Source organism: Vicia villosa, linkage group LG3 (assembly GCF_029867415.1).
Source record: "Vicia villosa cultivar HV-30 ecotype Madison, WI linkage group LG3, Vvil1.0, whole genome shotgun sequence".
In the NCBI taxonomy this organism is placed as follows: Eukaryota; Viridiplantae; Streptophyta; class Magnoliopsida; order Fabales; family Fabaceae; genus Vicia; species Vicia villosa.
The window spans coordinates 101,937,066-101,949,175 of NC_081182.1; the positions used below are offsets into that span (position 1 = coordinate 101,937,066).

Genomic DNA, 12,110 nt, shown 5'->3' on the forward strand with positions numbered 1-12,110 from the left:
AAGAAGTTTGTTTTTATGCATAAACACATTGACAATATTGTGGTTGTTAAAGGTTAGGGTAACTATGGATTTCACGTTATTTTAGTTTTACTTGAAAATGGGGAGGTTAGTTGAGCTATGGTATGTTATAACTTTATTAAAGAGTTACAAGTTCATAAAAATGATGATCACAAGAGAAGAAAGGGATTAGGATTGCATATATTCGAGTTATCCAAGATATGTATGAATGAGTATCAACTAATTTGCAAACACGTGGTAGTATAATAGGCAATTCCCCATTATAATAGGTTCGCATCAAGGTTAAACTATATAAGTCCTTACCTTTTTTACTTTAATTTTGAATGTACTCACAAAACATATTTAAGAGTTAGCAGCGAGATGCACACTTTTTGCAAATGATATAATTCTACTTAAAGAATCAAACGAAGGAGAATTTAAATAAGAGGTTTGAGACGATCTTCAGAAACACATGGCTTTCACCTAAGCATAAGTAAGACAAAGTATATGGAATGTGTTCTGGTACGATCAGGGGCGCCTTTTGTGGGAAACTAGCTTCCCCGTCTTTAACAAACAAAGATCAAAGCAAATCCATCATGCGATCATCATGGCCGACAACAACAACAACCAAGCTCCCGATCCCTTCCACCTCAATCCCCTCATTCATGCTGCTACAGCTGACGGGCAGAATCGGCATCGACGGGAGGGACAACAGTCCACTGCTGACGGGCAAGGGAGACCAAGGCAGGAAATCTCTCAACCCGCCAGAAACGAGCAAGCTCAAATCCAAAACAACGAGGCTGACTCTAGGGACGGGCACCCCGCTTCCTCCTTCACTCATACCTCCCGAAGGCAAGAGACCCAGTACGAGAATAACCATGAGCAAGTCGACATCCCCGAGGATGCCAACCCTACGGCCATTCTCCTGCTCGCGGCACTCAAAAAGACCAACCGCCTCATTCAACAACAGAGTGAACGAATTGATAAGCTGGAAAGGAAGCGACGATCACGATCTCCCCCACGGAGGCACTATTGATCACGCTCTTCCTCGTCCTCACGCTCCCCACCGAGGAGGCATCGCCGACGTTCGCCCTCATCTTCACGCTCTCCGCCTAAGAGGTATCGGCGCTGAAGATCCCACTCCCGTTCCCCTCGACGAAAGGACTCACAAAACCAGAAACCCGAGGAGGCGGAGACCGGAAGCCTCTCCCCCGAGCAAAGGCATCGGGGCCCCGCCGAAACTGTTGTGAAGGGTCGCGAACATTCCCCTTCCGAAGACAACCGCCGAGATTCTGGAAAAACACAAGGAAGGCATCACCGAAGCCCTCGGCGAAAACACGGCAACCGTGGAAGACACTCAATTTCCCCTGGTCCAAGCGGCGAGGAAGACTTCCACAGCCCTTTGTCGGAGGACATCCGAAGAGCCCGTCTACCCAGGGGAATGGAAAAACCCCCAACTCTGGACCTCTACGACAGGACCACCGATCCTGACGACCACATCCGGAGTATTGAAGCCGTCATGGACTACCATGTGGTCCGAGGATCTATCAAATGTTGGATCTTTCCGACCACACTCAGGAAAGGAGCGATGACCTAGTACAGGAACCTTCCTCCCAACTCCATCCACTCTTGGCTAGAACTCAAGAAACTCTTCTCAAACCACTTCACAGCCTCTCGTCGGCAGCCGAAGTCTGAAGCGACCCTCGAGGCCGTAATTCAAGGGGCCAACGAACCTCTCTGAGAATACCTCGACAGGTTCAACAAAAGGCCGTTCAGGTGCAGACAACTGATCACATGAAGAGATATCTCCTGGAACGAGGACTCCTCCCCGGGAGAGACTTCAAGAAGGACATCAAAATTGAGAAGGTACGCACCATGGACGCCCTCCTCCTCAAAGCCCAAGCCTACATCGCCTATGAGGAAGGCGAAGCGGTCGTGAAGAAAGGCTCGAGAGGCAATGATGCTACCCGTAGCTCGAGCCAAGACTATTCTCTTTCCCGCCGAGGCAACGAAAAGAGAAAGGACGACAGGCCCCGCAACGCAAAGGAGCAAAGAGGACCAGCTGGTCGTTTCAACGACTACACCCCACTAATCGCTTCGCGCGAGCGCATTCTGGCCGAATGTAATAACACAGAGTTCAAAAACTCTAACGTCCGGCCCCCGAAGCCAAATCCCACCAGACCGGGGACCGACAAGTCCAAATACTGCAAGTACCACAAAAGTCACGGGCATCTAACCAATGAGTGTATACACCTGAAAGATGCCATCGAGACTCTGATTAAAGAAGGCCGTCTCTCAAAGTACACAAAGAAGGGAGAGACTTCCCGGCGAGACGGGCAAGGGAATTCTGACGGAGATAATTCACCAGACGACGGACCATTACAGGTCGCTCTATCCGTCACCCGACCAGAGGATTTCATGCCATCCGTCGAGGTGACCACGCTCTAAGTCCGTGGGAGGGATTCCCGACAGCCATGGTCATCTCCAATGGAGGAGACCTAGGCTCTCTCACAATCAGCTCGGTAAAGAGGAAGTTTGACGAGCTAATCAGCGCCAACTCAGACCTCGGTCCAACCCTCCAGAAGTTCAAAGGGAAATCAGATCCGATAACCTTTTACCTCGAAGAGCTCCCCGACGGATCCTAATTGACGAGGGTAGTTTGGTTGACATCATGTACTCCCACCTCTTCAAAACCCTCAAGCTTGACGACTCTCACCTCACCCCATACGTGGGTTCCGACCTCCAAGGCTTCAACGGAACAACCACCAAACCTTGGGGTTACGTCGAGCTGATCGTCACCTTCGGGGATGGAGAAGCTTCTAGACAAGTCAAGACACGCTTCTTGGTCATCGACTGCAAAACTCTCTACAACTGCATCATCGGACGGCCCACCCTGGCCGAGCTCACAGCCGTTCCCTCAACCGTGCACCTCAAGATGAAGTTCTACACGAAGAGGGGACGGGTAGCCACCATCAATGCCGACATCGAAGCGGCCAGAAGAATATTCGACGCGTCGATGAAAGGATTACAGCTGATCGCCCCTCCTTCTAGCGCCAACAAAAAGCCACGGGCCGAAGACAAGCCAGCTCGGGAAGACCTACAACCATCGACCAATGTCAGCTCGATCGACCTCGACGCCCGTTTCATGAAAGAGGAATTGAAGAACGACGAAGAACCGCAACCGGGGACAACACATTCCGTCTGACCAATTCTGGACGGTGACTTCGAGCTCGTCCCGCTGGGCGACAACCCCAACAAGACGGTGAAGATTGGCAAAGACATCCCAGACCTAGCGAGGAAGCAACTCGTAGCATGCCTTCGAGCTAACGCAGACCTGTTCGCATGGAGCGCAGCTGAAATGCCTGGACTCGACCCCGAGGTCGCTTGCCACCACCTCTCCATTGATCCAGCCGCGAAGGCAGTAGTTCAACGTAGGCGTAGGCAGTCTCCCGAGAAAGCGGAGGCTGCCGAGAAAGCTGTAAAAGACCTCCTAGAGGCAAATTTTATTTCCGAGGCCAAGTATTCAACTTGGCTCTCAAACGTTGTACTAGTTAAAAAATCTAATGGAAAATGGAGAATGTGCGTTGATTATACCGATGTTAATAGGGCTTGTCCCAAAGATGCTTATCCTTTACCTAACATTGACAGGCTGGTCGACAACTCGGCCGGTTATAAATTATTGTCTTTTATGGATTCTTACTCAGCTTATAATCAAATCCCCATGGCGAGATGCGACAAGCAGTGCACGACATTCATGACTAAGTCGGGGAACTATTACTACAACGTAATGCCCTTCGGACTCAAGAACGTCGGCGCCACCTATCAGCGGATGATGAACAAGGTATTCCGAGGAGAGATCGGGGACACCCTCGAAGTGTACATGGACGACAAGATCGTCAAATCCCGGGAAGATACCGACCACACCACGCATCTCGAACAGGTATTTGAGCAAGCCAGAAACTGTAAGATGCGATTCAATTCGGAGAAGTGTACCTTCGGAGTCCGAGCAGGGAAATTCCTCGGGTTCTATCTGACAAAGAGAGGAATCGAAGCCAACCCAGCCAAATGCCGAGCATTCTCAGAACTCCCAACACCAAATGATAAAAAATCAATCCAAGTCTTAAACGGGATGCTCACAGCGCTGTCTCGGTTCGTCGCAAAATCTGTCCAACACGCCCTCCCATTCTTTAAGCTCTTACGCAAAGAAGCAACCTTCGAATGGTCCGAGGAATGCGAGCAAGCACTCTCCCACCTCAAAAAAGTCCTCTCAGAACCGCGCATTCTGACCCGACTGGGAAACGACGAGATACTATATCTCTACCTAGCCGTCTCAAACGAGGCAGTCAGCGCGGCCCTACTCCGAGAAGCCTAAGACGGGAAAAAGCCTGTGGATTTCACTAGTAAAGCCCTACAAGGACCCGAGGTACGGTATCAGCAAATCGAAAAAATCGCTTTGGCACTGATAATGGTCGCTCGAAGGTTAAGTTATTATTTCCTCGCCCATACGATCGTCGTTCGAACCGACCAACCCATCAAACAACTCCTCGGCCGACCAGACATGGCCGGGAGAATGCTGAAATGGTCACTAGAGCTGTCCGAGTTTGGCATCCAGTACGAGAGCAGGAAAGCCCTGAAAGCTCAAGCACTGGACGACTTCATAGCTGAAATGACGTCGATCACATCTCCTCCCTCGGCAGAGAATAAATGGACCATCTACGTTGACGGCGCTTCCAGCAGTTCGGGAAGTGGAGCCGGCATTATCTTGGAGAACGACGAGGGACTCATCATCGAGGTCTCCTTGGTGTTATCTTTCACAACCTCAAACAACCAGGCCGAATACGAAGCCTTCCTCGCCGGTCTGCGACTCGCGAAAGACGTAGGCGCCCATCAAGTAAAGATTTACACAGATTCCCAACTCGTCGCATCTCAAGTTAACGGCGACTACCAAACCAAAAACGATACCCTCGTCGAATACCTCGCATTGGTCAAAGAAGAAATGAAAAAATTCGCAAAGGCAGAAGTTGAACACATACCCCGAGAGCATAATTCCCGAGCAGACGTCCTCTCCAAACTCGCGAGCACGAGGAAGAAAGGAGGAAACAAGTAAGTAATCCAGGAAATCCTCTCAAAACCGAGCGTGGACAAGATTACTTCCTTGATACAAGTGCTCGCTATCGGAGACGATCAATGTTGGGTGACCCCTATATACAATTTCCTCACCAAAGATAAGCTACCAACCGACGCAAAGGAGGCCTCCACGATCAAAAGACGGGCTTGCTCATATGTCATCGTCGAGGACAAACTATACCGACGAGGATTTTCCATTCCCCTGCTTAAATGCGTCGACGCCGCCCAGGCGCTCGAAATACTGCAGGAACTTCACGAGGGAATCAACGGCCAACACCTCGGCGGTCGCTCATTAGCGAGGAAAGTCCTAAGGACCGGATACTATTGACCGACCATGCAGCAGGACACCAAAGAGCATGTCCAGAAGTGTGACAAATGTCAGCGTCACGCCGACATGCACCTAGCTCCCCCGCACGAGCTTAAATCCCTATCCTCACCCTAGCCATTCTCCACTTGGGGAATGGACCTCCTCGGACCTTTCCCAGTAGGATCATTCCAAAACAAATACTTGATCGTCGCCGTGGACTACTTCACTAAATGGATAGAAGCCGAAGCACTCGCTAAAATCACCGCCCAAAACGTGCTCCGCTTTTACAAACGGAACGTGCTCGCTCGATTTGGGGTACCCCAGGCAATAATAACCGATAACGGCACCCAATTCACGGACAGAAAATTCCAAGAATTCATAGCTAAGCTAGGTACCAAGCAACACTTCAGTTCAGTCGAGCATTCCCAGACTAATGGGCAGGCCGAGGCCGCGAACCGAGTCATCCTCCAAGGATTAAAACGAAGGCTCGGCAAAGCTAAAAGAGCTTGGGTCGAAGAGTTGCATAGCGTACTATGGGCGTACAGGACGACCCCGCATTTGAGCACGGGAGAAACTTCATTTAGACTAACTTACGACACCGAGGCCGTCATACCCGTGGATATTCGAGAACCATCTCGTCGTACCGAGTCACCCCTCGAGGAAGAACTCAACGACAAAGCTATGAGGGAGGAACTCGACATGGTTGAGGAAATCCGAGCAGGAGCCTCCCTCCTCGAAGCAAAGTTAAAGCAACAGATAGCACTGCGCCACAACACCAAAGTCATCAAACGCGAGTTCAAAGTCAGAGCTCTAGTCTTGCGCAAAAACATGAAAGACTCACGCGAAGGCAAACTCGCCCTAAACTGGGAGGGCCCATACCAAGTTTACGACAAAACCGAGAACGGCGCCTACTACCTCGAGAACCTGCTCGGTGAAAAACTTGCTCGACCTTGGAACGCTGAGAAACTCAGACGATATTACAGCTAAAGCCTGCTAACAGCCACCCGAGCATTGACCTCAAAGACGAGAAGTGACGGGTGCGGACACGCGTTGTGGTACAGACGCAAACGCTCCATGACAACGACGATTGGAATTCCTTACCAAGACAGAGATCCGATCACACGGGGAACCCTACACCTAGATCCACTGTGGCAGTACCTTCACGGCAGAACCCCAGCTCGCGATGGGACCGTTCGTGCCACGAGCACCTGGCCCCGACCGCGGTCTCGTACTCGTTTATAGCGCACACCTGCTCTGCGCACTCGGTCCGTACCCCACACGCCCGGAAGATCACCTAAGGTCGAGCAAAATCAAATAACAAAAATATTTCTAAGTGCGATAACGTTCACACGGACAGACGACCATCAGTTGTCGAGCATAGTCCAATAACAAATATTTCTAAGTGTGATAACATTCGCACAGATAGACGACCATCAGTTGTCAAGCACAAGCCCATAACAAAAAATATTTCTAAAACGCAAGGCTTTCTAAACACACAGAAGAAAGTCGAACACATGCAAAATTACGAAATAAAAGTGCATTCAAAAGTTAAAACCCCGACCAAATAGGTCGGTAATATCCGGAGATTACAAAAATTATGGGCATGTAGGCCCCCAAAACAAGCCGGGCATAGCCCAATATCCAAAAAGAAAAAGTAATATGGCGCGCAGGCCGAACAAACACGGGTACGCAGACCCAAAGTAAATAAAACCAACAAAGTCATTCGTCCTCGGCCGGAGAGTCAGGCACCAATTATCCGTCCACGATCCTCGACGAGAGCTCGATGTTGTCTACCTTCAACTCCGGGTTCAAAAGCTTCAGTTGCTCAATTGCTCGGTTGAACCCGGCTTCAGCCATCTCAACACAGTCGAGTTTAAGGGAATCGATCTTCTCCACAAGCTCAGCCCTGCACTTCAATCCGGCTGTATCCTCAGACTCCTCCGCCGTCGGCGCCCAGGTTGCCTCGAGATCAGCAGGCTTTTTCTTCCCCGCTTCCAGCTCCTCATCCTTTTTCTTCAGGGCATTCTCGACCCTCGTCTTCAACTTTTCCCGAGCAGCTCCCATCTTGTCCAGCTTGTCCTTGGCAGTCTTCTTGTCCGACTCTGCCTTCTTCAACGCAGCAGTAGACACGGTGTCCCCCCGGGCGAACACTTGGGCCATCTCCAGGACCCTCATAACAGCAGCGCTATCCCCAGTAAGCTGTTTGAGCCGAGCAGGAGCATCCATATCCCCTATCCTCCTAGCTTCGTCCGAGGATACAGACAAAGGATACCGCTCGAGGTACTGTCCATCTTTGAAGCAGGGAGGAAGTGATCAGTGGTTTTTACATATGTTTTTACCATTGTTTTTAGTTATCTTTAAGTTATTTTATTTAGTATTTTATTTCCTTTTTCCGCATTTTATGCTTTGATTGTGTGTTTCACTGTTTGTAGACTCAGGTGAATGAAAGGGGATAAATCAGTGCAAAAAAGTACAAAACTGAAGAAAAGCACATTAGCTGGTTAAACGCGTCCCCAAACGCGTGTGGACGTAAAGAAATCCCAGTTTCTGCTGGGACGCGTCCCTAGACGCGTGTGAACCTTGAAAGGCCCCCAGTTTGATGAAACGCATCCCCAGATGCGTGTAGACCAGAGAAAAAATGACATGAGGCCAAAACGCGTCCCAGGACGTGTGCCATATCCCCAGACGCATGCCCACACGCGTTCCAGACTACCAGAATTGGCCTTTCTGCCCAGACACGTTCCAGGACGCGTGTCACTCCACCAGAATGACAAAGGAAATATCTTCTCCTGCTAGGACGCGTCCCTGGACGCGTGTGAGTCCACCAAACGCGTCTCCACACGCGTGTGTGCGTGTTATTTTGGGCTTTCGTGCTGAAAAGCCCAGTCAGGTAGAAATAAAAGAAGGAGAATATGTTTGAACAAGGGTTGGACAATTTTGGGTGCGAAAATACTTTGGAGAAGCTGGAGAATGCAGATTCTAAGCAAGGATTGAAGATTTCCATGAGTGTTCGCGATTGAAGATCTGGTCCCCTTTATTTATCTGTAATGTCTACAATTCAAACTATGATTTTTGTTATTGTTATGAGTAGCTAAACCCCCCATTGCTAGAGGGGTGACCCTGATTTTGATTTGTAATGAATACATTTATATTTTTGCAATGATAATTTGGTTTGTTCTTTATTGATTTGTTCTCTTATTGTCTTATTGCTTTTTATGTCGGACAAGCGGAAATTGATTTTGTGTGATACAATTAAGCCGGACAAGCTGTTGTTCATGATCTATCTGAGAACATATTTTAGTAGATATTAGCTCGGACTAGGAATACCCTTCAATAATCAGAATATTCTTGGTATTGGAAAGCTTAATGTCAACTGTAATTTCTATGGACATAGTGATTAGGTTGAGGGATTAAAGAATTATTACCTGAGGACTTGGGAATAATAAACCTTAAGAACTGATAATCAATTGGACAAAACATTGTTGCAAGATATAGTTATATTTGTTGCATGATCAAATCATTCACCGTACTTTAATTATTTACTGTAATTGCTTTTATCCAAAACCAAACAAACCTCTTATAGTTTTTGTTTAATTGAAATATTGAAAAAACTCTGATTCGTCAAGCAGTCCTCGAGATTCGATATTCGGGGAATATTCCCTTTATTACTACAGAGGCAAAATAGTACACTTGCTATTTTACCTATCAAGGCGTTCTCGACCCTCTACTTCAAATTTTCCCGAGCAGCTTCCATCTTGGCCAGCTTGTCCTCGGTAGTGTTCTTGTCCGACTCTGCCTTCTTCAGTGCAGCAGCAGACACGGTGTCCCCCCCGGGCGAACACTTGGGCCATCTCCAGGACCCTCATAACAGCAGCGCTATCCCTAGTAAACTGTTTGAGCCAAGCAAGAGCATCCATCTCCCCTATCCTCCTAGCTTCGTTCGAGGATACAGACAAAGGATACCGCTCGAGGTACTATCCATCTTTGAAGCAGGGAGGAAGCACGAATGCGCGATACGGCCCCCCGCCTGACGCCTCCTCGCGAGCTGTCTCCGCCTGACGCTGCCTCTTCGGAGTCCTCTCGGCCTCCAAGTTCACCACGGGAGAACCAGTCGACCCCGAGGCGTCACCCGACCCCCCTGTCCGGGGCTGTTTCTTTGCTCGAAGTCTCCGCGCTTCATTGGCAAGCTTGGTAAGTTTGTCATCCTTCGTCGATATGGCATCTGAAAAACAAAACAGATGGGTTAACAAGAAACGTTAATTAGAAATCCGAAAGAGAAATAACCTAAACACCACCTAGCAGCGCCTTAGTTTCCTCGGGTGTCTTGCACGACAAAAGGGCTTTCGTGTTTATCGCCCGCGTCTCGACCATCGCTACACCCTCCTCGTCCAGGATGGGCTCGCCACTCCTCGTCACCGATCAGGCCAGGGAAAAGCTGCCTACATACTTGCACAGGATCGCGTAAGACGCTGTGTCCTGCTCGTCCAAGTCCTCATCCTCGCTGGCATAATTCTTAGGAGGAACATTGAAATGGCCTCCCCACCAGAAGAAAGGAAACATGCTGCAGAGTTTAGTCTTCACCGCACCAGTCTCGTCCCGTGCCGGGTTTCCATCCTCGCCGCGAACCGTCACCAACTGGGCCAGTGAAGTATACGCTGCCCGGCTATGCAGACGAACAACGTAATAATGATCTTTGAAGTCCTTTACCGATTCGATGTACATTTTGAAGAGTTTCCGGTCGGCGTTCTTGAAAGAAACCCAACTGAAGCCCCCTCCAGCCGAGTGCCTTTGTACGCGAAAGCACCAGCCGAACAGGGCGGTAGTAGCACCGATCCCCAGGTAGTCACAGACAATTTCAAAGGCCCGCATAAAAGAAAAGGCATTCGGATTCAATTGAGACGGGGCCAAGCTGAGACCGGCCAGCAAAGCAATTTGAAAGTTGGAGAAGGGCAGGCGAAATCCGAGCTCCCTGAACACATGCTCGTACATGGCGAAACTGTCTTCGGTAAAACGAGAACAAATTCGGTCGTTTACAGACGGGCAACCAACCTGGAAATTACAAGGGTCACTTGACCCCCTGTCTTCAACCTCCCTAAAAGCCTCGCTCAGAGACTCAGTGTATCGTGAGACCACGGTCATAGGCTCGTCGGCCACCCAATCTAAATTAACCTCGCAGTCATAATCAAAGAGCAGAGTCGGGGGAACATCCTCCTCGGCTTCGGGGTCGGAGGAACCCCCCTGTTCTTCTTCCTCTTCTATAGCAGAAAGATGTGAGTTCTCGACCTCGATCTCCTCAACCTCCGAGCTGCTCGCGACCGTGTCCCGCGAACTAGACCATGAACTAGACTCCGAGCTAGATGCCGAGCTAGATCCCAAACTGGATTCACCCGCATGCAGAAGGAAAAAATGAATTCGACGGTTCATCAAATCCACCCTTCCACCGCAACACAAGTGAAAGGGTAGAGCGGCGAGCAGCGGAGCCCCCGGCTAAACCCCCTTTCGAGGACTTTCTCGTCCACCAGCCGAGGACTCAACCCAATTAAACTTAATAAAAAATTAAACACAGTGCACCCTCGAGTCCTATGTAACACGACAGGGGAAACTCCTGAAGGCGCCGGGGATAATCATGAGCAAGCCGAGCTAGAACCGGTAGTTCCCGAAGGAAAACATGAAGGCGCCGACCAAACCCATGAGTTTGCCGAGCCAAATCATGAATGTGCCGGACAGTAACAGAAAAAACAACTAACTAATGAACCATTCCCGGGCATCGCTTGAATAACCCGGGGAGATGGTGATGTCTTTGAATCTCACTAAGAGAAACCGCCGATGTAGATGATAAAGGCAGCGGGGACGCATTCTGCAAACCCCCTAAAATCAACAAAAGACACTTGAAATCGCAAGATAGGGTCATAATCGTACCTGTTGTCGACATGATTCAGGTGGCTGAAGCGTGATTCCTAATTGGATGTTGGTGCAACCTTGAAGTTCTCGAAAGTATCAATCTGAGGCCGAGCACAAAAACAGAGAGCGAAAAACCCTAAATGAGAGGGTTTAAGCCTTTTTAAGGGGAAACGCTCAGAATATGAAACGTCACGTCAGCTGACACCTCCTCCCTAGGCACCGCAATCTACCCCTAGGCAATCATTACTCCGTTGGTTATCTGCCACGTCAACAAGTGTTGAACACGCGCGACTCCTCATCTTCCCCCAAGAACGGCTCCATCCGGGCACGACCTACAAACGGGGACCAACTGAACATGGGCCGAGCACTAGAAAAGTCGAAGCTTCCTGCTCGGAAACTCCAACTTGGGGGGCTCCTGTTTTGGACTGGGCCAAGATTCGGCCCAATCTACTTTCGACCCACTTAACCTTGGAGGCCCAAAGCATCCCTGAACCCATAAATGGAAAACAGTGCTCGTCTCCTCGAGGACTCGACGACACTGGAGCAAGTTATTTGGTGCCCGACATGAGTGCTCCCCACGAGCACCCCGCCCGACGAGGACCTACCTCCTCACTTAGACCCGAATATGTCAAGCGTGCTCCCCGTGAGCACCTACTCCGCCGAGGACCCTTCTCCTCGTAGGGTTCATTCACATCCAACTCCCCGAATAATACGGAGTCCACGTGGTCCTTAAAAGACCGCGTCTCCCTTGAACTTCGGAGTGGTTGAACAAGACGGA

The 12,110-nt window shown here is 49.7% G+C and overlaps 1 protein-coding gene across 1 annotated transcript; it reads right to left on the reverse strand.

The window, feature by feature from the left end:
- Positions 1 to 7,183: 7,183 nt before the first annotated feature.
- LOC131658678 (uncharacterized) lies at positions 7,184 to 7,657 on the reverse strand. The gene has a single exon (XM_058927947.1). It carries the CDS (start codon positions 7,655 to 7,657, stop codon positions 7,184 to 7,186), a length of 474 nt encoding a protein of 157 aa, XP_058783930.1.
- Between the last annotated feature and the right edge of the window lie 4,453 nt (positions 7,658 to 12,110).